Genomic DNA, 27,880 nt, shown 5'->3' with positions numbered 1-27,880 from the left:
GAGTATGTACCTATCTTTTTTTCCCCCTAAGGTAAGTCTTTCCGCTCCCGGGATTGGAATGACTCGTTACCCTCTCCCTTAAAACCCACATCCTTTCATCTTTCCTTTTCCTTTCCTCTTTCCTGACGAAGCAGCCGCTGGTTGCGAAAGCTCGAAATTCTGTGTGTGTGTTTCCCGCTTGGTAAGTCTTGGAATCTTTGTTTTTAATATATTTTTCCAATGTGGAAGTTTCTTTCTCTATTGAACAGCTTCCAAAATTTATATCAATGTCTGTGATGGAGGAAGGAACTGATTTCACAAGTGTTCTTCGTCAGATAGTGAGAGAGGAAGTTCAGAAGGCATTTGGATTGCACGGTGAGAAAAAAACTCAGACGTTTCAAAAGGTCATAAGGGAGGAAGTGGAAGAAACATTGAACCCAATCTCTCGTCCTCCATTTCCTTTTAAAACATTGAAAAAGTCGAGACCAAGGCGAAGATATGTTCCTACAATGCCGCATGAGGAACCTGTTTGGGCACCAATGAAGACTGACGTCTGGAGGACCCAGGATAACCAACCAGTATGTTTCCACTGCGGACGACTGGGACATGTGGTGTGCTATTGTCTAGAAAGGCAGCAGATATTTGATGATGACCACACCAGAAGACAGCAGACTGATCTTAGCCGACGCCAACTCCAGGACAACAAAGATGAACAAAAAGATGTGAGTACAGGATGACATAGGTCACCATCAACACACGCTAGCCGCTGGAGAGGACGCTCCCAAACACGCCAATCAAGGTCTCCATTGCCATTTAGAAGCTCCAGCCAATCACCTAGCCACCGCAACCTGGAAAACTAAAGGGAGGTGAGGCCGTCTAAGAGAAAAATCTTCTGGCGTCTATCACTACAAAAAGATAGGAAACTACGTTGATATCCTCATGGACGGGTGACCAGCCCAAGCTCTTGTGGACTCTGGAGCACCATATTCAGTCATTTCAGAGAAGTAGCATTGCCACTTGCAGAAAACCGTATTCGTCGACAACGAAACATCTCTGCTGAAGGTGACTAATGGGAAATATGTAAAACGTACACAAAGATTCGTGTCGGTATAAGTGGCCATACACAGCCCTTAGAATTAATCATCATTCTCGGATCGGACTTTTTTAAAGCTTGTCAGGCAATAATAGATTGTGGTCGCTCGAAGATTATGCTAGATGAGATGAGATACTGTAGATAGGAAGATGCACATCCAAGTGTGTGGAGACTACGTGTGCTCCTCCAGATGTTAGTCTTCCTTGGTCCTGCAGTCAGCACTAAAAAGGTAACTGTCACATGTCATGCCATGCAGCAACCCATGGATCTTGTCGTGGAATGTAAGAGAAGCATACCGCTGAAGAATAACTTAGTCATCCCAGCCTCCATCATCTCGTTTAAGAATGGATTCGCTGAATTGTGGATAGTTAAATGTCGCTGAGAACCGCAGATCCTTCCAAGACACACGTGCGTAGCAAACACTGAGCCGTTAATTGAAGAACAGCTGAGCGTCACAGAAACCTCCCATGCCAAGTCTGTGGGCAAAATTAGTGCTACCACTATGAGACAAGATCTTTTAGCTCGACTCTCTAACTAAGGAACAACGGAACAAGCTACTTGCCGTTCTTCAAGAGTTCTCTGAATGCCTCAATAAACAGGTGAAGAACAAATTAGACAAATCGATGGTGAAGCACCAAATTAGCACTGGAAACCATCAGCCAATAAGCCAGAGAGCTTACCATGTGTCAGCAACGAAACGTCGAATAATTCACGACGAGTTAGAGAAAGTGATGAAGAATGACATCATTCAGCTTTCGCAGAACCCATGGTCGTCACCAGCACTCCTCGTTAGGAAGAAGGATGACAGTTGCCACTTTTGTGTTGATTACAGGAAGCTTAGTAAGGTAACTAAAAATAACGTTTACCATCTTCCACGAATTGATGATACACTAGCTTGCTTGAAGTGGGCTAAGTTTTTCCCAATCATGGACATGTACTCGGGATACTGGTAAACCTAAGTAGATGAAGCTGATCATGAGGAAACTGCATCCATCACCCATGAGGGCCTGTACGAGTTTAAGGGAATGCCTTTTGGTTTGTGTAATGCACCAGCAACTTTTGAACAGATGATAGATAAGCTTCTAAGTCACCTGAAGTGTACGATGTGTCTTTGTTATTTAGATGGCATTATAGTGTTTGCAGAGACATTTGATGAATACATAAAAAGACTGAGGGCCGTTCTTAAGTGTCTCCAACAAGCCAGACTACTTAATCCAAGAAAGTGTCTCTTTGGAGCAAAAGAAATCTAAATACTTGAACACCTTGTGTCAAACGAAGGTGTGCGGCCAGACCCAGAAAAGGTGAGCTCTATGACAGAATTTCCTATTCCTAAAAGTATTAGAGGTGTGAGAAGTTTCCTCAGATTATGTTCTTATTACCGATGTTTTATCAAATACTTTTGTATCAAAGCCTGGCCACTCCAAGAGTTGTAAAAGCCGATGCTAAATTTATCTGGGGTGGTGCTCAACAAGATTCTTTCGATGTGCTGCAAAATTTTCCGACTGACCGACCTTGTACTTGGTTTGTATGATGAGAGAGCACCTACAGAACTACACGCAGATGCAAGTGAGTATGGGATCGGTGCTGATCTGGTACAAATTTCAGATGGAAAAGAGAAGGTTATAGACTATGCTTCTAGGACACTTACAAAAGCTGAGAGAAACTACTCAACTACAGAAAGAGAATGTCTTGCTGTGATCTGGGCCATATGCTGATTTCGACAGTATCTCTATGGAAGGCCATTCACAATTGTTACAGACCATCATTCATTTTGTTGGATGACAGGTCTTAAGGATCCAACAGGACGACTCGCCAGGTGGGCACTACGTCTTCAAGAATATGACATTACCATACTGTAAAAAAGTGGAAGAAAACATGAAGATGTCAACTGTCACTCAACGAACCCTGTGCAAGACCATCAAGACTTTGATGAAGATAGTGACTGTCTCGCTGCACTCCAAGATCTCTCTGCTGAGCAGGAGGAGGATGCCAAGGTATCTCAAATTATGCTCACCTTAAGTCTGTCAGAGGATGTGAAAGGACAATTTAAGGTAGTTAATGGATTACTTCACAGGAAAAACTTTGATCCGTTTGGAAAGAGATGGCTACCAGTGATTCTTAAACACATGCGCTTAGATGTTCTACAGAAATTCTATGACACACCTGATGCCAGGCATTTAGGATTTATTCAGACATACGATAGAATCCCCAAGAGATTTTTCTGGCCAGGTTTATTTAGGAGTGCCCGCCACTATATGTCGCACTGTCAAGAGTGCCAGAGGAGAAAAGCAGTTCCTCAGAAACCACGGGGCCGACTCATACCAATTCCACCAGCCGAAATGCCTTTCCAGCATGTTGGGATTGACCTCTTCGGACGATTTCCAACGTCTGCTAGTGGCAATAGAATGCTTATTGTTTGCACTGATTATCTGACATGCAATGCCATTACAAAAGCCGTGAAAACAGCCGAAGCATCCGAGGTAGCCAAATTCATCGTGGAAGACATTGTATTAAAACATGGTGCCCCAAGGTCGTTGATTACGGATCGAGGGAAAGTTTTTCCAATCGAATCTTGTGACAGAGATAAACCGTCGGTGCAACATTACTCATCACATTACGACTGCCTACCATCCGAAAACTAACGGGCTAACTGAACACCTTAATAAGACCTTGGCCAGCATGCTATCAATGTTCATCAATGTTGAGCACAGCAACTGGGATGAAGTGCTATCTTTCGTGATGTTTGCCTTCAACACTGCCAAACAAGACACCACAGGATTTACGCCATTTTTTCTGGTGCACTGGCGTGAGGTAACTATGAAGGTAGACACTGTGTTTCCGTTACATCCTGATGACTTGGACGACGACTACATCGGCCAGGTGTTAACCAGAGCTGAGGGAGCTTGGCACTTAGCTCAACTCTACATGATGCAGGCTCAAGAAAACAAATGCCGAAGATATAACGCGAGCCACCGCCCTGTTGTCTACCAGCCTCGTGACCTCATCTGGATCTTCACTCCTGTATGGAAGGTTGGTCTCTCTGAGAAGTTCCTCAGGCGCTACTTTGGACCTTATAAGGTTGTAATACAGTTGTCTGATTTCACTTATGATGTTGAAGATTTTGACTCCAATGACGATGAAAGATCAGAGATACGGTCCACATCCTTCGAATGAAGCCCCACAAGGATCCTGCAACCTAGGGTAAATTTGAAGCTCCAGCAACAGGCAACAAGCGGAAAGGTGATGAAGAGCGTAGCAGCAAAGGAAGTTCTAAGAGGTTCACCACCAGGGTGAACATCAGTCATCGGGAGTCGGAGTATGCAGGACCGATGACTCGGTCCCAGACTATGAGAACATGACGCTGTTCTCTTAAGGAGGGAGCAATGTCGCAGAAGAAGTCGAGTAGCACCATCACTGTGGTGTACCGGTTGTGATACTAAACTGTTGCAGAGAGGGTCGCGAGTTCAAAACTCACCTGGGCTGTACAATTTTATTTTCTACATTTAGTTCGAGTACATTCTAGAAGTATCCACAAATGTCAATAATCTGTGTACTGGAATGTTCTGTAGCTGTATATATACTGTATGTGTTCTGGTCAGAGGCAGTTCACTCCGCGCTCTTGTTTGTGCAAGTGCTGAATAAAACTTCGTTAAGTGAAGTCATTCATATAATTACACCTTCTTCCACATGACATTATTATTTAAAATCACAGTTAGAGCTGAAATAATGAATGTTTCCAAATTGGTGAATTATTAATTTTGGAAAGTGTGGCTGAAGAAGAAAGAACATTTTGTGAGACACTGAGCAACATTACATACTGGAAACAATTTACTCAAATATGATTTATTACCTTCAAAAAGTAAGTTTATGTTATTTAACCTGATGACCTAAATAGCCTATTTCACATCACATCAATTATGGCATCACATTACATAACAAACACATTACTGTCTAATGTTAATCATCATATCATAAAACACACACACACACACACACACACACACACACACACACACACACACACACACACACACACACACAGAGAGAGAGAGAGAGAGAGAGAGAGAGAGAGAGAGAGAGAGAGAGAGAGACGGAACCCCCTGAGTGTCAGGTCAGAAGTACGAATCACCATGTTCATCAGAAGGGTGCAGAGATCAACCTTCAATGGAATGTATGTATTACACTTCACAAAATGGAAATCAACAACATTCAATAAATGTTCAACACAGACCACTAACTTACACTATGAAAACTGCATGAAAAATGTTGTGTCAGTGATCACAAAGATTTGCACCTTCAAGATCAAAGGTGAACTACTTGGGAGTTACAAACCGTGCAGGATGTTCAGCTACATTTCCACTCTTAAAGAATGCATGTACACTCATAGTGGTGTAACATGGTAATGAGAACTGATTGATTGTGATGGCATAAAACCAAATGCGAAACAGTCTGTCATTGAAATCATTATGAAACTGGATATCCTGGAAGGCGGAGCTGCACATAGTGTGATAATGTATTTTAGAGGCATGGTAGAAAACAAACATATTGAGGCTGAATTTGTTCAGTGGTTCCAGGTGGTATCACAATGTCACAAATTATTCAGGAGGGATAGTTTGCTCTAAAAAAGTATTATTTTTACAAGCAGACCAGGAATCAAGCAAAAGCAATTTATTTTGACCAGCTACTGGCCAAAAACAGTGACCATGCCACAGTTTTAGTTCTCTTAAACCAATTTTCCGATTCTTGCTTGCTGTGACATAAATATTCCTTCTGAAGATCACGCACATGTGAAAGAATTGTAGGAGGCAGAGCACCTCCAACTTCTTTTAGCACAATAACTAATAACTTTCCAGCCAATTTACCATTCAGATTAACAATTGGCATAATTGGCTACAAATGTGTTAAGGAATTGATGTTAGTCGATTTTTACACAACTGTCTTGGTACCTCTAATTTACAGAGCTTCTTTCACACGTGTTTGCTCTTCAAATCCCCACTGGTCAGAGTAAAACACAAATCTCTTACTGAATGATGGGATAAGTTTGTTTATCCAAATTTTTAGACCAATTCTGCAGTTTGGTGTGCATCGCCAAGTTAACACTTTGTTTGAAATTTCATTATCTTACGTTTTCCAGTTCTGTAGTATTGTTTCAAGTTATGCAAACATCCACTGTTTCCCCTGAAATGACTAATCTATGTTGCATGCAGCATGACATAGTAGGTCACTGTCATGCAAATCCTTCAAACTGATTCAAGCATCCTTGAAATTCGCAAACACCAGTTTTTGTAACAGGTGCACCTTGTTCTCTCTTGAATATCTGGAGTTTTTCTGATGAGCTACACTGTTATATTGCTGCACACTTATTGAATATCTATTCACAATTTTATCTGTTTATTATTTTTACTGTGCTATGGATAATCCTCCATATATGTAATTGTGTTTAGTACCAGCTCCTTGGATGATTATCCTTTACTATGTTTCACTGTAGACAGGATTTGTGGCTCCCTGTCCAACAATGATGTTGCACTACATGGCTCCACACCTGTTTCAATATCACTATCACTTGTTAAGCATCATCATCATTATTGTACTCCTCATGTACATTGTCCACACAGTCGGGTGTATACAGCACCACACATTCCACTGACTCATCTTCCAGAAATGCTAATATTTCATCTGCCATTTCTTTCTCACTCTGCGAAATTCCTTGGGTTCCTTTCTGACCAAATGTCAAATTCGGCAACTGTTGTTGTACATATAATGCAATGTTTGCTTTGATTATCGTTGCTATTGCTCTGCTTTGTATCAACACCACTAGCACTGTAGCACTGTTGTGAGTTACTAGTCAACTAAGCAGTTCAACCATGCTCAAAAGCCTCATGCTATGCTCACCATTTGATATATCCAGTTCCGACTACTGTTGCCATTTGCAGCCAATACTGTGGTTGCATGGTAGACAACATGGGGGGTACCATATGCTGAAAACATCATTGTCGTTCTGCAACCTAGCACTCAAGGGGTTCCTTGTCAATAGACTCAACCGTTCATAAGAAAGTAAGTCATTTGTTTATCAAACTGAGTAGGACAATATAAACTAATTGTGCCCTGAAGTGTGCAGACACCAAACAAAATGGATCCATAAGAGAGTAATATTGTTTACAACAACAGTTTAACCATGGATTAAGTTTCTCATTTTATACATGTGGCAGAAAGAATCTGATAACTTGCAAAACTATTTCCCATTAAAATGTTCGGTGATGCCTTGTAAAATTACTTGAATGGCTAAATTCAAAGGTAAAATATGGGAATTTTAGTAGAATATATGTTTCTAATTACATTTTTAGGCTTCTTCAGCAACATAAAAACACTCAAAACAAAATCAATTAGATGCTAATAAGACACCCATATACACAACAATTGAGAATGAAGGATATGTCTCTGGTACACAGTATTTAACTGATATTCTTTATTTACTACTAAGCCCCCTAATTAAAGATAGCATACATATTTTTGCCAGCTGAAAGTTTTGAGCAGTTACCTGTACTCGACAGCTTGTTCTATTGATTTGAACCCAGTGGGGCGGCTACGTAAGAAACTCTGCATACTTGTAAGAGCATCCATAGCAGTCCCTTCAACAACATCTATTACCACCAGTCCACAAAGTGATGGTATTAAATCAGCAGCAGCAACATGAACTGCAATTGCCCCACCCATGCTGTGTCCAATCAAAATTACTGGGGGAGCGTCAGTGCCATACAGCATGCTTATAGTATCTCCAACATCACTAAAAAATAAAATAAGAACACTCAAAAAACAATATCATCGCTCATTAAAATTATAGCTGGTGACTGTAAGACATTACTCAAGATTCAAATTTAATACTGTCTGTAGATGTAATAGTTAAAATTGGAATGGCACTTCAAATATTTATGACGACTCATTTCTCTGGAAAATTAGAAAAGTGAGAACTGGGTACAAGCTTTAATGAAAAGTGTTACTACTGTTCCTCTGTAAAATCTTACTATCATCCTATGTCAAAACTCTTTACAAAATATTTTTCTCATTTAGCAATACTTTTTAGCTAACTTCACGAGGAAGATTTAGAAATTTACAAAACTTTTTGTTTAATGAACCTACCTTGCCATTGTCTTAGCAGACAGGTCCTCATCATCTGTCGTTTCAGTGTCACCATGGCCCCTCAGGTCAATAGCCAGAACTCGGCACGCAACCAAGTTTGTCACCGATGCCTATGAACATTGAGACTTTGAAACTATCATATAAATTAATTGTGCAACAGTTGTAGATTGGAGTATTTACTTACTGAAAAGACTGCCCAAGTAAGTGCAGAGAATCCTCCACCATGTAATAAAACCAAAGCAGGACCACTGTCACCTCGCTTATACACACGAAATGTATTTTCTCGAACATGTACATCTTCATATTCACTGAAATATTTATTCCATTTTGTGGGAGCGTAATCACGTTTACTGCCCACTGCAAGGCGCCTTCTGTAAAACAATAACACATGTTTAAATTATTTAATGCTACCAGCAGTTGCCATTTGTTCTGCAGACCCAGTCTCAAAGAAGAAAAGAATGTATATCCTAAAACACAACAATCACTAGGGGCTGTGAGCGAGAACAAAATGTAGCTCTGCATTGTAGAATGATTATACTACACAACACTAATGACAAGGGCAGCACCACACAGGTAAAACTATTAGATTCTGAAACCGAATACTCTAGACCCTTAAACTTCATTTTCCACCTGTTTTAAGTGTGAACTTCTCATACTTGGCTAACGTGTCTTTTCCTAGCAAACAATGCTGTCAACTGCAGACAAAGCCTAATAAAAAACTTAACACTACCACTTTTTATTGAAAGAGCGCAAGAAACGCTCGAGGATACAGGGAGATGAGATGAAGTTAAAAAAGTAAAGAGAGGGAGGGGGGGGGGGGGGGGGGAGAGAGAGAGAGAGAGAGAGAGAGAGAGAGAGAGAGAGAGAGAGAGAGAGAGAGAGAGAGAGAGAGAAAATAACAACAAAAATTTAAGATTCCATCCCCAAGAAAATGTTATAACACAAGAATTAGAGGCTGATGTAAACAGACAAGAAAAAATGCATAATCAACACATCAAAAAGAAAACAGTACAAATATACAACAAAGTCATAGAACCAGCTGGATTAGTTTCAATACTATGGGTAACTGAAGACAATGATTACACTTACACTGAAATTGGCATATAAAGGTGTGGCATGCTTTTGCTAAACTAAAGAGTTTTTAAAATGAATATCCAGATGTACCTGAAATGAAAGCTCTCCATCAATGTGAATTACCAGTTTTGCCTTTTGTCACTGAGGCGGACTTTTAATGCAAAAACAATCTTAAAAACTTAGGGTTGCTCAGTGGGTAGTTGAGAAAATTATGGCAAGAATTCTTAAGATATATGGTACAAGAAAATAGATGGATCAAGGGAACAGCATACAGTGCAGGACGCAATTACAACTATGATCAAAATGAAAGAGGTTAGCGTGATATAGTCAGACGAATGGATTGAAGATGGACCGATCAAGGAAGTTTGTTTCTGGATATAAGTAGAAAAGACTAAGAAGAGTGCCTAATGAAAGGTGAGAACGTAACAATACAACACATGCAGAGCCAAATGAGTGTCTATAGTTTTAAACAGAAATGGATGGGGAAGACTCAGTCTGCCAGTAGTTCACATAATGGATTACTTTTTTGGAAGGGGGGTGGGGTGGGGGGTTTAAGGGCTCTCAACTACTGAGGTCATTAGCGCCCAGTCACAATTGTAAGAGCATATAGAATCTAGTAAAACTCAAAAGGGGGGGGGGGGGGGGGCCACCAGAAAGTTCTTACAAAGCTGCTGATAAAATAAGTGAAAGACTTAGATGTCTTTGGACAAGCCAGTCAAAGTAATAAAACGAAGAACACGAGCAGCTGCTCGAGCGTCATCAGCTAAAATATCCTGTAAAGTAGATGGCAGAGACAGGACAACACGAGATTGACTAAAACGGGACATGACAATAAAACATGGCGCACTGTCAATGCATGATCACAAGGGCACTGCGGGGCTGGGTCACCGTAGAGAGCAGGTAGCGGTGGCTAAACCGGCAATGCCCAATCCGCAACCTGGTCAGAAGGACCTCTTCTCACCGAGATGGTCAGGAGGAGGTTGTCCAAGCAGTTGGGAACGGTTTTACGGCCCGGAGCTTGTTTCCTTGAAGTGATGACCAAGTATCCCACCACAATGACACAAGCCTCTTACAAACCACCTCACTAATGTCAGATGACGGGATACAATGGGAGGCTGGCCGAGGCAGGAGGACTGCAGCCTTGGCTGCAGCATCAGCAGCCTCATTCCCAGGCACTCCTACATGGCCGGGAACCCACAGAAAGCTGACAGGAGACCCATCATCAGCAAAAGAATGGAGGGACTGCTGGATCTGTTGCACCAAGGGATGGACCGGATATGGAGCTCCAAGGCTCTGAAGAGCACTGAGTGAATCAGAGCAGAGTACATATGATGAATGGCGGTGGCGGCGGGCATACTGAACGGCCTGATGGAGAGCAAAAAGCTCGGCCGTAAAGCTGGAACACTGGTCGAGGAGCTGGTATTTAAAGGTGACAGCCCCGACGACAAAGGCAAAGCCGACACCATCGTCAGTTTTGGAGCCATCAGTGTAAATAAAGGTGTGACTGGCAAGTCGCGCATGAAGTTCGACAAACCGTGAGCAATACACTGCAGCCGGAGTACCCTCCTTCGGGAGCGAGCTGAGGTCGAGATGAATATGAACCGGAGCCTGGAGCCAAGGTGGTGTCGGGCTCTCACCCTCTCTGAAGGTGGTAGAGAGGGCAAAATCCAATTGTCGAAGCAGGCGACGAAAGCGGACTCCGGGGGGCAGCAGGGCAGACACGTACAACCCATACTGAAGGTCAAGAGAATCGGCAAAGGAGGACTGATAAGACGGGTGGTCAGGCATTGACAACAGCCGGCAGGCATACCGACAAAGCAGTGCGCCGCGCTGGTAGGTCAATGGTAATTCGGCAGCTTCAGCATAAAGACTCTCGACGGGACTAGTGTAGAATGCTCCGGTCGCAAGATGTAACCCCCAATGGTGGATGGAGTTGAGATGGCGTAAGAGGGATGGCCGAGCAGACGAGGCTCCCATAATCCAGCTTTGATCTGACTATGGACGGATACAAGTGAAGCAGGACAATGCGATCCGCTCCCCAAGATGAACCACTAAGAACTCTGAGGACATTAAGGGAACGCGTACAACAGGCAGCCAAGTAAGAGACGTGCGGAGACCAACAAAGTTTCCTGTCCAGTGTGAGCCCTAGAAACTTAGTTGTTTCCACGAATGGGAGAACAACGGGACCGAGATGTAAGGATGGCGGAAGGAACGCTTTATATCGCCAAAAGTTGATGCAAACCGTCTTCTCTTCAGAGAACCGGAAGCCATTAGCCACACTCCATGAGTACAGGCTGTCAAGACAATGCTGAAGGCAGCGCTCCAGGAGGCATGTTCTCTGGGCACTGCAGTAGGTCGCGAAGTCATCGACAAAAAGAGAGTCTGAGACATTAGGTGGAATGCAATCCATAATTGGATTGATCGCTATGGCAAAAAGGGCTACGCTCAAGACGGAGCCCTGAGGCACTCTGTTCTCCTGGAGGAAGACGTCGGACAATACAGAACCCACACGTACATTAACTTTCGATCTGTTAAAAAGGAATCAATAAAAAGGGGCAGGCGACCGCGTAGACCCCACCTGTGCATAGTGCGGAGGATACCTCCTCTCCAACAGGTATCATAAGCCTTCTCCAAATCGAAGAAAACGGCTACCGTTTGGCGCTTTCGCAAAAAGTTGGTCATGATGAATGTCGACAAGGTCACAAGGTGGTAAACAGCGGAGCGACGAAGCCACATTGATCACTGGTAAGTAGCCGTTGAGATTCAAGAATTCAAACTAACCGAGCATTAACCAGGTGCTCCATCACCTTACAGACACAGCTTGTAAGAGAAATGGGGCAGTAACTAGAAGGAAGGTGTCTATCCTTCCCGAGTTTGGGTATAGGAACAACGACGGCGTCACGCCAACACATTGGGACTTGACCTTCAGTTCAGACGCGATTGTAGGTACGAAGAAGAAAGCTTTTGCCTGCCGGAGAAAGGTGTGTCAGCATCTGAACGTGAATGGCATCTGGCCCCAGAGCAGAGGACTGGGACTGTGCAAGTGCACGTTCTAGTTCCTGCATAGTAAAGCGGGCATTATAATTTTCCAGATTCAGCAAGTGGAAGGAAGGTCGCTGAGCCTCTTCTGCCTCTTTCCTCGGAAGGAAGGCAGCGTGGTAATGGGTGGAGCTTGAAACCTCCGCGAAAAAGCGGCCGAAAGCGTTGGAGACATCCACAGGATCAACAAGTACCTCATTACCTGAGGTCAGGTCAGGCACCGAGGAGTGGGCCTTAATGCCCGACAGCCGGCACAGGGAGTAAAACTGTTAAAGGAGCAGGTGAAAGAGGCCCAACAAGCTTTTTTGCTGTCTTTGATGACTCTACAGCATTGTGCTCGTAGTCGTTTGTATCCAATACAATTCGCCAATGTAGGATGACGGCGAAAGGTGCATAAAGCATGTCGTCGAGCATGGATAGCGTCTCTACAAGCCTCATTCCACCAGGGGACAGAAACGCGACGTGAAGAAGAGGTAGTACGAGGAATGGAACGTTCGGCAGCATTGATGGTAACAGCCGTGAGGTATTCTACCTGACTGTCACAACTGAGAAAATCGTGGTCCAAAAAGGTCGCCATGGAGGAGTAAAGTCCCCAGTCAGCTTTCGGTACGTTCCAGCTCGAAGGACGTGGGGATGGGGTGTGGTGCAGGAGACGAACGGCACAGGGGAAATGGTCGCTCGAATAGGTGTCAGTATTGAGGCAGACAAGATTCAGATGGTTGAAGACATCCGCCAAGAGGGAGCCTCTCTAACAGGATGCAAGAGTGCCCCAAAGGGGATGATGGGCACTGAAGTCGCCAAACAATAAAAACGGCGGAGGAAGCTGAACAATCAGGTGAATCATGTCAGCCCGACTAACTGCGGATGACGATGGAGTGTAGACAGTACAAACAGACGGACAGCTATTGCTTGGAGTGGGGTGGTCAATGAGATGGGATGGTAATAGACATCATCCCGAATGAGCAACATGACCCCACCATGAGCTGGAATACCGTCCACAGGGGTGAGGTCAGACCGCTCCGAGGTATAGTGGGTAAAAGCAATACGGTCAGTTGGGCGCAACTTGGTTTCCTGGAGACCAAGGATGAGCGGACAGTGCAGGCGGAGGAGAAGTTGTAATTCCTCCCGATTAGATCGAATACCTCTTATGTTCCAATGTAACAAAGCCATCGCTAGTAAGAAAAAAGGGGGTGAAGAGCTGGTCACCTCGACGGCCGCGGAGGGCCAGGTTTCGAGGGAACAACGTTACAACCAGCGGTAGGCGGATTCTGTTCCATCGAGTCGTCGCCAGCTGCGGCCGCATTCATGGGTTGCGTAGGAGGGGCAGCATCATTCACCGACAACAGGCCAGCTGAGCGCCTGGCAGCAGAGCGTCCCGGCGAAAATGAGGACGGCCGGGAGCAGCGACTCACGCATGGAGCGTCAGACGAAACGCGCCGTGGTGGAGAGGGGGATAAAGAATTCTTCTCGGAGGCCTTCTTGGAAGTCTGATGAGGCACGGGGATGGTGGGCTGCACCCGAAGAAGGTCCTCACGCGCAGGGTCCGTTTTGGAACGCCGGACCTCGGAAGCCGGGGTCCGGAACGTTTCCCCGATGGACGCCTGAGAAGAGGATCGCTTCTCAGGCGGCGGAGGGGGGGGGGGGAGGGGGAGGAGGAGGAGGAGGAGGAGGAGGAGGAGGAGGAGGAGGAGGAGGAGGAAGGGTGGCCCCTGGGGCAGAGGGGGCAGAGGCCGCGAGGGAGGAGGATCTGGAAGGGAGGAATTTGGAAGGCAGAGGCATAGACCCCGGATGGGGTGAGGAGGTGGAGGGGGACAGGATAGGGGTGAGGATACTGTGGAAGGAGTGGACACGGCTGAGGCAAACGAAGTTGTCAACGTCACGGGATGGAGGTGGTCATACGTCTTTCTGGCCTCAAAATAAGAGAGGCGGTCCAAAGTTTTTAATTCTTGAATCTTCTTCTCCTTCTGATACGTGGGGCAGTCTAAATATCTAGGCGAGTGGAGGCCAGGACAATTGACGCACCGAGGTGATGGGGTGCATGTATGTTCCTCACGAAGAGGACGTCCACAATCGCCACAAAGGGGCTCAGCCTCACACCGTGACGACATGTGCCCGAAGCGCAAACACCGAAAGCAGCGCATAGGAGGTGGGACGTAAGGTCACACGTCGCACCGGTAGCACATCACCTTTACCTTCTCTGGGAGAATGTCCCCCTCGAAGACAAGGATAAAGGCCGCGGTGTCAATGTGATGGTCTTTGGGGCCGCGCTGGACTCGCCAGACGAAATGCACGCCTCGGCGCTGCAAGTTGGCCCTGAGCTCCTCATCAGATTGCAGCAGGAGGTCTCGATGAAAAATAAACCCCCTGCGTCCTATTCAGTGCCAGATGTGGGAAAATGGGCACTGGGATGTCCCCTAGTCGGTCGCACGCCTGGAGCACCGCCGACTGTGTGGCAGAGGTGGTCTTTATAAGAATGGACCTCGAACGCATTTTACTGAGAGCCTCGATTTCCCCGAAGATGTCCTTGATGTGCTGGACAAAGAACATGGGCTTGGAGGTGGCGAACGTCCCCCCATCGGTCCGAGAACAGACTAAATAGCGGGGGAAGTTCTTTGCCCCAAGCCGGCAGGCCTGTCTTTCCTCCCAGGGAGTGGCCAAGGGGGAAAGGGCAGGAGAACAAGAACCAGAGACAGTACCTTTCTTTTTAAAAGACTCGGCCGCAGGTCGACCTGATACATGTTGACGTTTCATCTGCGAAACGTCTGCCCCGATACCACCCACTCCGACCAGGAGCTCTCCCCACGGGCACCACCCAGCCTCAGCAAGGCCTACGACCTAGAGGGTACATGACGACCCCACCACAACGGGCTGGCTACCGTGCAGGATTTCGGGTGCCATGGAAAGTCCATCATGATCGTAGGTGCAGATGGGGACGCACTATGGGCATAACTTGTGCAACCCATCAGGCGTTTAGGCCCAATTTGAGGAATAGTGGGTGTGGTTACAACGCCGTTACAATGCTGAGTGCCAATATCTTAGTGCACTGAGGGCCAGTGATACACCACGTAAGGCGTCCTTCCCCAAAAGGCTCATACTTTTGTAGAATTTTGAAAAATGGAGGCCAAACCCCAAGGGGACCATCACATGGAAGGCCGAAACGGTTGAAACTCCTTTTAGTCGCCTCTTACGACAGGCAGGAATACCTCGGGCCTATTCTTACCCCGGACCCGCAGGGGGGAATTGATTACATTTGTGTACCGCATTACTTTAACACTACAAGTCAATGGACACTTTGCTATGAAACATTGGTAACACTGGAAAGTTTGTGTGTGATGTTCAGGTGTTAGAGAAACAGTGAGCAGAAATTATGACCCTGTACAGTCTTCAGCATATGTGAACATCATGAGAATTGAAATATGGAAAAAAAGGGAGAGAGTAATGAATCAACGAAGACAACGGATCAATATATGCACTAGTACAGTGACAGTCATATACAAATTATAATACAAGTAGAATTTGAAACTTAACAATCACAGTGCAAAAATGTGGAACAAGGTAACATAAATGTGAGAAAACTAAAAAAGATAGACTACCTGAAGCATGAAATGACAAAAAAAAACAAGAAAATTGGAAATTTTTAATAGTAAACATTTTTTTCTTAAATTAAATGACTATCAGTAACACTATATCGATCGACCTCATCAGCCCCTGTAATTCACAGTTTTGTGAGATTATAATGCTTAAAGCATTTTTCAATGCCAATTGGATGTTTCTGAGTATAGGCAATATACAAAAAGAAAAAAAAAATCTTGCTATTTAAGACTGGACATCTAATCTTGTCACAACCCATTTTTTATGTCTTTGCTTACTGATTTTATTAAACAGAACATCTGTGATGATTACAGTGTCACAGATAATATAACACACACTGAACTTAATTGGGTAGAAGTATATAAAAATAAATAAATAAAATAAAGTAAAAACAGATTAATAAAGGAACCATGAAATTCCAAAATTAAACAACACCGTGACAATAATAAACAGTGTGTCCAAATTTACTTCATTCTGCCAACATTATCAATGGGAATTTAAGGAGGAAAATGCCTTATTTACTAGGAACCTTCACAAACTTACTTGTAATGATTTCGGAAAGCCATCAATACCTCAAGTAAAGAAGACCGGATCACGTAAACATGGCTGTATCCATTTCATTTGAACAACTTGCAACCTTCTCAAAGCATTTTAGTGACAGTTATGACCATACAATCTAGCAAATTACACCATATGCTTTCTCTCTTCACCAACAGTCTTACAGATATAATACCTACATCTACACCGATTCTCTGCAAAACACATTTAAGCATCTGGCAGTGGCTTCAATGAACCCTCTGTCAAATAATTCTGTATAATTCTGGTCTCTAACAGTGTCCGGAAAAAATGAACACCTGCATTTTTCTGTGTGATCTCCGATTTTCCTTATTTTATTGTGATGATCATTTCGTCCTCTGTAGATCAGTGACAACAAAATATTTTCACATTTAGAGGAGAAAGTTGGTGACTGAAATTTCATGCGAAGATTACGCCCCAACAAAAAACGCCTTTGTTTTAATGATGTCTACTCCATTTCCTGTATCATGTCAATGACACACTCGCCCCTATTTCTTGATAACACAAAATGTGTTGCTCTACTCTGAACTTTCTCATTGTACTCTTAATCCTATCTGGTAAGAATCCCACACCGCACAACAGTATTCCTACAGCGGACAGACAAGTGTAGTGCAGGCGGTCTCATTAGTACATCGGTTGCATCTTCTAAGTGTTCTGCCAACAAAATGCAACCATTTTGTTATGGTTTTAGGGTGTAAAATTGCTATGGTCATAAGTGTCCATTCTGTGGCTTAGCAAAGGGTAAAAAGATAAATTTCAAATGAGCAGCAATGGGAGCAAAACTCAAGGAGGAGGGTAACAAAACTGAAGAAAATCTTAGAAAATTGCTATTGAAGGTGGGGTGGTTTCCCTGAAAAAGAGCTTCAAATGACCGATGTCATCTCACTGACACTCATAACTCAAGGATGTGATTGGCTAAGTGGGTGTCATCTGCTAAAAGTGAAGATGTCAGGTAACAGCTGTAAATGGGCATGTAGCGGATTAAAATAGGAGCAGTGAAGTAAAAGGTGTCTCACCGTCCATGGTTGAGAGCAGTGGGGACAAAGCGGGGGAGAACTGCCACTTAAAGAATGTTGATGGCTAAAAAGACAGTGCCCTATCTGGAGTCTAGTTAAAATTACCTCCTCCGGACTACAAGGCTGAGAGGAAGAGGTCCAAGGACAGGGAAGAGGTTTGACGTCCTGTAATTTTTATTGGGAAGTGCAGACAAATGTGTGTACCATAAATTAGCAACACGATGACATAAAACACTCTGTAGATCGGCAAAGGGAACCACGGAAACAGCGGGCCAAGGGAGAGAGAGACTGCAGCATTTGCTGCTACATCAGCTGCCTTGTTTCCACAGATACCAACATGCCCTGGAAGCCAGCGGAATGCCACAGAGATGCCTCCCAAGTGGAGCATGTGGAGGCAGTCCTGAAACCGGTGGACCAGAGGATGAATGGGATATAGAGCTTGGAGGCTGAGAAGAGAGCCGAGCGAATCCAAGCATATAATATAGTGTATCCCCTTATGGTAACGGATGTATTGGACAGCCTGGAGAACAGCATAAAGCTCTACAGTAAAAAACAACGCAGTCTTTGGTTCACCTTTTCCCACAACATTTTCTATGTGTTAATTCCAGTTTAAGTTGTTCTTAATTGTCATTCTGAATTTACGACCTTTACATTTGACTGATTTATCGTGTAACCAAAGTGTAACAAATTCGTTCTAGCAGTCATGTGGATGACCTAACACTTTTCATTATTTAGGGTTCCTTGCTAATTTTTGTAACATACGTAGGTATCTATTTTAAATCACTTTGCAATTTGTTTTGATCTTCTCATGACTTTACTACACTATAAATGATAGCACCATCTGCAAACAACCTAAGACGGCTGCTGAGATTGTCCCCTAAATTTTTTTTAGCAGAGGGCCTATAACACTAGTTAGGGGAACACCAGAAATCATTTCTGTTTTACTTGATGACTTTCTGTCAGTTACTATGAACTGCGACCTTTCTGACAGGGAATCACAAATCCTGTTACATAACAGAGAGATATTCCGTAAGTATACAAGCCGATTGTGAGGTACAGTGTCAAAAGCCCTCTGGAGTCTAGAAATACAGAATCAAAAGCACTCAATACTTCGTGTGAGTAAAGAGCTAGTTGTGCTTCACAAGAACAGTGATTTCTAGATCCGTGTTGACTGTGTGTCAACAGACCATTCTCTTTGAGGTAATTCATAAATGTTCAAACACAATCCTGCTGCACATCGACGTTAATGATAGTGGATTACTCCTACTGCCTTTCTTGAATATTGTATGACCTGTGCAAATTTCCAATCTTTGGGTACAGATCTTTCGTTGAGTGAGCAGTTGTACATGATTGATAAGAATGGAGCTATTGCATCAGCATACTCTGAAAGGAATCTAATTGGTATATAGTCTGGGCCAGAACACTTGCTTTTATTAAGTGATTTAAGTTGCTTCACTACCCCAAGAATACCTACTTCTATGTTACTCATGTTGGCAGCTGATCTTGATTCAAATTCTGGAATGTTTACATTGTCTTCTTAGGAGCCGTGTTTAATAACCCTGCTTTAGCAACACTGTCATCAATAGTATTTCCATTGCTATCACGCAGAGAGGACATTTATTGTGTCTTGCTGCTAGCATACTTTACATTATGAGCAGAATCTCTCTAGATTTTCTGCCAGGATTTGAAACAAATTTTCGTCGTGGAAACTATTATAAGCAACTCACATTAAGTCCGCACTAAATTTCAAGCTTCCGTAAAAGATAGCCAATGTTGGGAGGTTTCACGTTCGTTTAAATTTGACTTTTTTTTGTTGTTGTCTCTGCAACAGTGTTTTGACCCTTTTTGTGCACAAAGGAGTATCAACTCCACTGCTTGTTAATTTATTTGGCATGTGTATCTTTCAACTGCTGTTGATACTATTTCTTTGAATTCAAGCTAGTACATTGCTAATTTGGAAGGTGTGGAGATTGTCTCTCAGAAAGGCATTAAATGAAGCAGTACTAGATGTATAACCACATTAGCCAACATACAAACTTATTCCTCTTCTGGATTAAATGGTCTCAGAGCACTTGTCACTTTAATTCCAAATGAGAATTCAAGCTTTTCACAATGTCCACTGCTGCCAGTGCCAAGAAAGAAACTGACTGTCAAAAAAAAAAAAAAAAAGAAAGGTATTAAACAGATTTAACTGATGTAGTGGTGACTGCTGTGGATGACTCTTGGAGGTACAGGAGTAAAAACGACATACTTTGATGCAAATAAAGACAATGTCAGTGAAGTTTCATTGTTGGCTCTAATGTAACATCGGGTCACAGTGGGCACTATTACATAGTATCAGTTGTATCTGTGTAATTCTTTTGCTTTAACTGTCAGGTGCTTTCCTGCCAATATAATGGCGAATACCGCCAAAAGCTCTTTTTTTTGTTGAAATTTAATGCGATAAGTACACTGAGAACATTTACAACAATAAATCTGTTGCGAAAGATTTCATAGTCACACTTCCCCTGTTCTGCTTACAAATCAAATATAGTAGTTTTCTTGTGCAGGAGTAATAGTCCAAATATCACATCTACATTAATATCCTAGCTGAGTGTTATCATAAGGCTTTACCCAACCCCCCCCCCCCCCCCTCTTATGTTTTGTATTTGGGCAATTGCTCCAAATACAGAAAGTGTTTAACATATCTGCCCCACATTTCACTGTAACCAACCAGGTATCAATTACTAAATGTAAGGTTCCATATAAAGTGAGCCACTTTTTTTTAAGAACTGTGTACCATCCATATCGATACCTAATAGTTATAAAAAATGATGTCAGTGAGAAATTCTCTACTAGTTGCAACTGACAACTCACCTGTTCCAGTGCATATACCAGTTTTCTGGAAATGTACATTCATTCTGCATTGAGGCTTTTTTAATTCCAGCAAACTTTGCAAATTATCACAACTAGACTGGTCTTCCACTTATTAATGTCAGATGTCACTAACCTAACTGAACCTGACTTAAACTAGAAAGTTTTTAGTCTTGCTTGTGCATAATTTGATGATTTTTAGTAAAATGTCCAGCAAAAATATTTAATGATATGAAGTTAGTAGTGATACTACCTACAACAGGAGGAGGGAGATAACAGGAGAGTGGATGAACACCACTGACATCAGTTAATGTGCCACGAGATTATGGAACATAATATATCAAGCATATTATGTATACATATATATATGAAAGCAGACGAATTTATGAGAACAAAATACAGATTTTGAAGCAAATTTTCTGAGGTTGCCATAGGGATATAACTCCCAGAACATAAATCTTGCTACTGGTGAACAATTACCCTGAAACTGCAACATCATGTCAATCAGGAATTAAAATGTGACCAAAAAAAAAAAGAAGAAGACTGAAATGACCCTGTAAATAAGAAGTCTTTCTAAGAAACTGCACTCTAAAAAGATTCAGGTTATAAGGCAAATTTTGAACAGTTCTGTTGTACCAAGAGGCAAGCAACACGCAATCAAGAACAAGAGAGAGAAAATTATTCACATTATTGGTCAATCCCACTAAATGTAAGCATCATATTCTTAACTTCAAAGTAAGAATTCAACGGATTCCCCACAATTAAGGACAGAATTTGATTAATGGAATTTTGCAAACTCAATGACAACAATAACTAACAGTTTTTCTACTTTCCACGGTTAGACAAATATCAAGAACATTGTAGTTAATATAGCCCGAGTTTTCTTTAGCATCCAAATCAATTTGAATTCTGGTGGTGATCTATACATATATCTTCACCATGTCAGATGGAAAGAGGGGGTCAAAGGAATTCAGATGCATATTTTTTAGATTTGTAACTGGAGTCTTTGGTAATGTTACAAATGCTCTGAGATCTTACTTATAAATATTTGTTAGAAAAGTGAGATTCTTTTAAGAATGCGATATTGGAAAACTACACTTTTTCCATTAAAATTGGAACAGCACAAATGTGGCAAGCTACAAATGTCAAACTGGCACAAAATGTAGTACATGTCTGCATTTGCAAAATGCAAATTAGATAGGAGTAATACCATCTAAATTCGGTATATAAGGAACAATTATGAAGTGGATTTCTCAATCAGAAAATCATATTAGAATGTTGGTTGTATGTGAGAAAATCATGTTGTATTTCATGTAACAGGGACAAATGTCTACCACCAAGTCACAATTCGACAGCAGAAGGTTTGTGATCTATCGAGACCTGCGGTTCATTGGTCTGCAATATTGCTGCTCACACTGGTTGGGACCCCATAACTATCATGCAAATACGTAATTCAGGGGCACTGGAGTGGCACTTTCATTGCCATGCAGGACTCTATAGAGTTCCATGTGATTAGCACACGGGAGGACAGATGTGTTGTTTAATCAGCAGTGCAGGATCAGACAGACATATCATATTGTGCACCTCGAGTCCTATTCACATGGACAGTACACTGATGTCTTGAGCACAAACTGTCAGCCTGGTGACCATTGTTGAGGCTTCCCTTGATGCAGCAACAAATGGAAGCATGTTGATGAATATGCATCTGACAAAAGCGCTAACAGATCAGTGACACCATGCCTTTTTTTAGATGAGTTTCAGTTCAGCATACAACTTCACAATGTATCTAACTGTGTGTGGAGGCTCCAAGGAGAATGAACATTTTCAGTTTATTTTATAAATTGAATTTGCCATTTTCTTGGTGCAAACTATATTTATGTTTCAGACATGTTTTGCGTGTTACACCTTCAGTACACTTAACATGGAAAAAATACAGGTTTTTTTATGTGACATTTACAGATGAGGAAACGGTTCATGTTATTCGTTTTTCCAGTCAAAATCTGCATTTTCTCTCATCTAGTCTTTGGTTAGAGGATGTACACTCATTTCACTTATAAAGCATTGACACATTTTCACGTGACAATCATTGTGTATTGTCTTCATATTTCATAAGCTAAATTTTGTGGAAAATGTGTCTACATTTTATAAGTGATGTGACAGTGTGACGCCTAGCCTATGACCAGATAAGAACATGCTGATTTTCGCCAGAAAAGTAAATGATTATAAGTAATAATCTAGTAATGTACAAATTAGGACATGAGGTATTTTCTAATCTATTAAAATGGTATAAAAACAAACTATATTATTCTAGATTAAATCCATGAAGATGCCTTAATACAAAGGCAAAATGCACCTGTAACACAAATAAATATAGATTGCAGCAAGAAAATAGCATTTTTAATTTATAAAATGAATATTTATGTACTTGCTGCAGAAAACAGCCACACTAGCAAACATGACCATGACCAGACTGCATTTGTCAACTTCGTGCAAGACCAGAACCTGATGTGATGGTATGGGTGCCACTGGATACATATCATCATCACATCTGGTTTATATAGGCAGTTATTTTGACAGCAGCTGTTTTGAGGGCCTTGTGACATTAGATTTCAACAGGATAATGCATGACCATACATTGCCCAGGCTGTCCTGACATACCTCAATGCACAGGGTGTTCAACTGTTGCCCCGACCAGCACAGCCACCACTCACCAGCCATTGTGACTTATGGTCTCTATGCCACAGTTGAAGCATCATGGAATGAAATACCAATTTCTGTCATCCAAGCCTAGCTCAACTCTATGCCTAGTTGGGTTAGAGCCATTCTTTCTGCCTGAGGTGACAGTTCTGTGTACTTAATTTCCCCTGTAAAGCCCCACATCACCTACAAATTTAAACTATGTATTTTCCTACTGTACTGCATACATACAACAAATAAAATGTTGTTTTTCACTACCTTTCAAGGAGTTGCAATATTAATGGCCAGCAGTCTACTTACTTAAGACAGACTGCAATATGATTCTATAACCCCCATCATATTTCACAAATGTATAATATGAATAAAGTAAGAGAACTCAGGCTGTAAGCAGATCAACTTTTTTTCCATAATTAGCAAATAGAATGCAGAGGAAAGGTCAAACAAGAGTCCAAATAATTATGAGGCATCAACATGTGGTGGGTAGTAGGCCTATATAGTATTCACTCATTCAGTTATGTGAAAAATGGTGCTCAATGATATTTTATACTGTTCTTCACAGAGAAACTATGCCAATACCACGTGAGACAATATACAAGCATTGGACACGGCCAGGAGACACTGGCTGACCATCCGAGGGCATCAATGGTGAGCCGCCAAATACCATGGAAAGCCAACAACAGCAATGGATGGACAATGAAGACAACATTTCAGAATGATAAGTCCAGAGAGTGAACCAAATCTAGAGCCCAGACATAGCAATATCAGGAACCAAACAACAATGAATACACTGAACAATACTACAGCACAGTCTCAACATGACTGAGGTCCAGGCTCCTGCACTGCTACCTTTATAGTGCAGCCGCAAGTGTCAATCGGCTTGCATGTGTGGAGTGCCCCACACATAGCACTGACGTGGCGACAGCAGTACTTGCAAATTTTAGGAGTGCCACGTAGAGGCTGTCGTCTAGGCCCATGTGTTCTGGCGGGCTTTCAAAATCATCAGGCCGCGATGCCAGATTCCCCCCCCCCCCCCCCCAACTCCAAAATGGGCACATAGGACCTAAAGCACCCAGGACAATGTTTCATAAGGAGAACTAGTAGCACTGTTGGTGGAGAAGCTCACCAGCTGGGAGAAGGAACAAGGGACTTTGCACAATGGGCTGGCAAATGGCTATGTGGGAGACTGCAGTGAAATCCATATCCACGTCCATGGGAACCACAGACAGTGTCCTGGAGCACCTGCTGTACCCATTTGGTTGAGGAATTTGCAAAAGCAGGCACTACAACTCCCAAGTTACTCAGAGATGGGGCAGTCAGTAGGCAGTTAGTGGGCCAATGTTCCAAAGCCCTCAGAGTGTCAAGCATAATGAGGTGCCACACATGTGTGGCCATTACTGTAGCAGGCATCCGTGAAGGTTTTGCTCCGTATGAGTGTGCCCATACTACTGAACATGGGGGGGTATTGTCTAGCACGTTGGATCTGGCAGTCAGAGGGCTGTGGTGAAGGAAGGTGGAGTAGAACATGCAGCAGACACCCATGGAGGAGACCTGCCGGGCTGCGGTCAAGGACAGCAGTTGTCATGTAGGTGCTCAGGAACACTAAGTGCTCCTGCACCAATGGATGCTCTCACAGCTTTCAAAATTTGTTGTTTCAATGTTTGCACCATCTACCTACTTCGTCATTGAAGGATGAGTGAAAATGTGGGCTGAACAGGTGTTTGATGCCAATAGCTTTGCAGAACTGTTCAAAGGGCACTGCCGTGAACTGGGGCCCGTTTTCTGACGCGAGGACGCAGGGAAGCCCTTTGATGGCAAAAATCTAGTTTGAGTGTATTGAGTGATGGGGTGGTTGTGGTGTCACCGCCAGACACTGCACTTGCTAGGTGGTAGCCTTTAAATCGGCCGCTGGCTGGTAGTATACGTCGCACCCGCGTTTCACCACTATCAGTGATTGCAGACCGAGCGCCGCCACACGGCAGGTCTAGAGAGACTTCCTAGCACTCGCCCCAGTTGTACAGCCGACTTTGCTAGCAATGGTTCACTGACTTCTACGCTCTCATTTGCCAAGACGATAGTTAGCATAGCCTTCAGCTACGTTATTTGCTACGAACTAGCAAGGCGCCACTATCCGTACTATTGATATTGTGAATCTTGTACCATAAAGAGCGACATTAGTCATTAATGGATTAAAGTTAAGTATTCCACCAGCTACGTCCCTTTTTCTCACTTCTAATTCCCTTGTCATGTTCCAGACCTCACGCCAGCCTGCGTGAGCTAAAACGCGTGCATATCGGCCTCCTTTAACCATACGGTTGGGTCTCCTGCCAACCACAACAGTGGTAGTGGTACATACCATGCTCATCCCATGTGGATAGCTGGAATAAGCATGCACGACAATGAGCCACATACGAGGTGCATTCAAGTTCTAAGGCCTCCGATTCTTTTCCTCCGGACTGGAAAGAGATAGAAACACGCGCATTGTTTTAAAATGAGGCCGCATTCATTGTCAATACGTCCCAGAGATGGCAGCACCGTACGGCAGATGGAATTTTACCGCCAGCGGCGAGAATGAGAACTGTTTTAAACACTTAAAATGGTGACTTTTCCTTACTTGAACAGCATGCAATCATTCGTTTTCTGAATTCGCGTGGTGTGAAACCAATTGAAATTCATCGACAGTTGAAGGAGACATGTGGTGATGGAGTTATGGATGTGTCAAAAGTGCGTTCGTGGGTGCGACAGTTTAATGAAGGCAGAACATCATGTGACAACAAACCGAAACAACCTGGAGCTCGCACAAGCCGGTCTGACGACATGATCGAGAAAGTGGAGAGAATTGTTTTGGGGCATCGCCGAACGACTGTTGAACAGATTTAAATAAATTCTTACCAGCCGAGGTGTCTGATGCAGCTAGGGGATATTTAGATGTTACGTTTAAAAGGGCGAAAGCAAGTATGGCCATAAATTTTATCAAACAGTGTAGAGAGCTCAACGTTGCCCCAAAATTCATTGCTGGATTTTTAGGTAAATCACGCCACAAATTGCCAACCCTCAAAAGAAACTTACTAACCAGGTTTTTAATGCTAGAATTTCTGACCTTTATGCCAAGAAGGATTATCTAAATGAAAGGGCTTCTATGATATATTTAGAAATTTCAAAGTTTTGTGCCAGGCACTATAATTTCCAAATAGACAGTTTTTGGTTAATGGCGAACGAATGGCTGTCACTACGCAAAGAAGAGATTGCCAACAGACATGATAAGAAGCTAGTGAGCTTAATTAGGAAGCATAATAACAATAAATCGACTGATACTACTGCTACAAACGAACGAACATTTTTTGAATGGGTCGTTAATAAAACAGACATCACATTTTCTCCTCATGAGAAGGCTCTTCTCGCGAAAGGATTGAAATTCAATATTGAATCAGAAGCATTAAAACCGAAGGCTATCGAAAATGTTATAGTGGAACTGAAACTCTGTTTAGAATATGTTAAAACGCCTAAAAATAAACAAACTCGTTTGGCTTACGAGGCTTGTAAAATTATGAGTAAAGTTTCAAATAACAGTCAAAAAGGTAACACTGGTAAGGTTTTAAAAAACATAAAACAAACCAAAAACTAATACAGAAGGATGCTGTTATTACTAAATCTGAGAAGGGGAACTCCATAGTTGTATCTACAAAGAAAGAATGTATAGAAAAAACGGAAGCCTTTTTCAATGAGAACGGGATAATTATACTCGACAAAGACCCTACCGCTACGCTTCAAAAAGAAATTAGAATCGGACTTCATAATACTAAAACTTTAATAGGAGAATTTCGAAAAAAGGGACTCATCAACATGAACCCTAAACCCCCTTGTTTGAGAAGCCAGTTCAAGGTCCATAAATTAAATCACCCAATTCGCCCTAATGTCGACAGCACAGGGAGCGCCTATCATAAACTGGCTAAATGCTTACATAATAAAATTAAAGATAATTTTGTTTTTAGAAAAAACTATACAGTCAAAAATTCTATTGAATTAGCCACGCTTTTGGGTAATGTAACCTGTTCTGAGGAATCTAAACTAGTCTCATTTGATATAACAAGTCTATACACGAACGTACCAGTGGACCAGACACTCCAGATATTAGAGGGTAATTTACGTTATTATAAAAGACTATCGCATGATGAAATTGATGAGCTAATGATGTTGCTACGGACTGTCCTGAAATATAATTATTTTACCTTTAATGATAGGATGTATTCACAACCGTTTGGATTGGCCATGGGAAGCCCCCTTGCTGGGATTTTATCTGAAATTTTCTTGAATTCCTTAGAGTTAGATTTCTTTGCCAGTGGTAGAGAGATTTTGAGTAAAATAAAATTTTATACAAGGTACGTTGACGACATTTTATTTGTCATTAACGGTACTCAGAATGATGTAGACCATATTTTTTCTATCTTTAGTGAGTTTCATGATAACATCAGGTTTACACTTGAGAAGGAATCCTTGACGAGGTCCTTGAACTATTTGGATCTCACGTTGACGGTGGTGGATAGCCATATTGAGTTTAATATATACCGGAAAGACGCGTACTCTGATAACATCATTTCTGCAGATTCGGCGCATCCGCATGCCAATAAGATGGCATTCTTCCATTCGAACATACATCGAGCTACAGCTATCCCTCTGTCGCCGGAGGCGTTAGAGACCAAATTGGTCACACTGGAAGCTATCGCTAGAAATAATGGTTATAGTTCACAATTGGTAAGACGTTTGTACAACAAGAAAATAAATAAAAATAATGGTACGGCTTCCACATTAGGGGATTTAGTAAATGACA

At 42.6% G+C, this 27,880-nt stretch overlaps 1 protein-coding gene across 3 annotated transcripts in view; it reads right to left on the bottom strand.

The window, feature by feature from the left end:
* Nucleotides 1-27,880, bottom strand: part of LOC126299433 (protein phosphatase methylesterase 1) — a 91,063-nt gene that overhangs the window by 44,885 nt on the left and 18,298 nt on the right. For all 3 annotated transcript variants that reach the window (XM_049991335.1, XM_049991336.1, XM_049991337.1), the window contains exons 2-4: nt 8,394-8,580; nt 8,210-8,319; nt 7,611-7,856 (exon numbers count right to left, since the gene is read on the bottom strand). In XM_049991335.1, coding sequence (XP_049847292.1) covers nt 7,611-7,856; nt 8,210-8,319; nt 8,394-8,580 — 543 coding nt within the window. The remainder of the gene's footprint in view (nt 1-7,610; nt 7,857-8,209; nt 8,320-8,393; nt 8,581-27,880) is intronic.

This window comes from Schistocerca gregaria, chromosome X (genome assembly GCF_023897955.1).
Source record: "Schistocerca gregaria isolate iqSchGreg1 chromosome X, iqSchGreg1.2, whole genome shotgun sequence".
NCBI classification, from domain to species: domain Eukaryota; kingdom Metazoa; phylum Arthropoda; class Insecta; order Orthoptera; family Acrididae; genus Schistocerca; species Schistocerca gregaria.
Note: the sequence above shows the minus strand (reverse complement) of the source record. Positions and strands in the feature narration are given on the sequence as shown.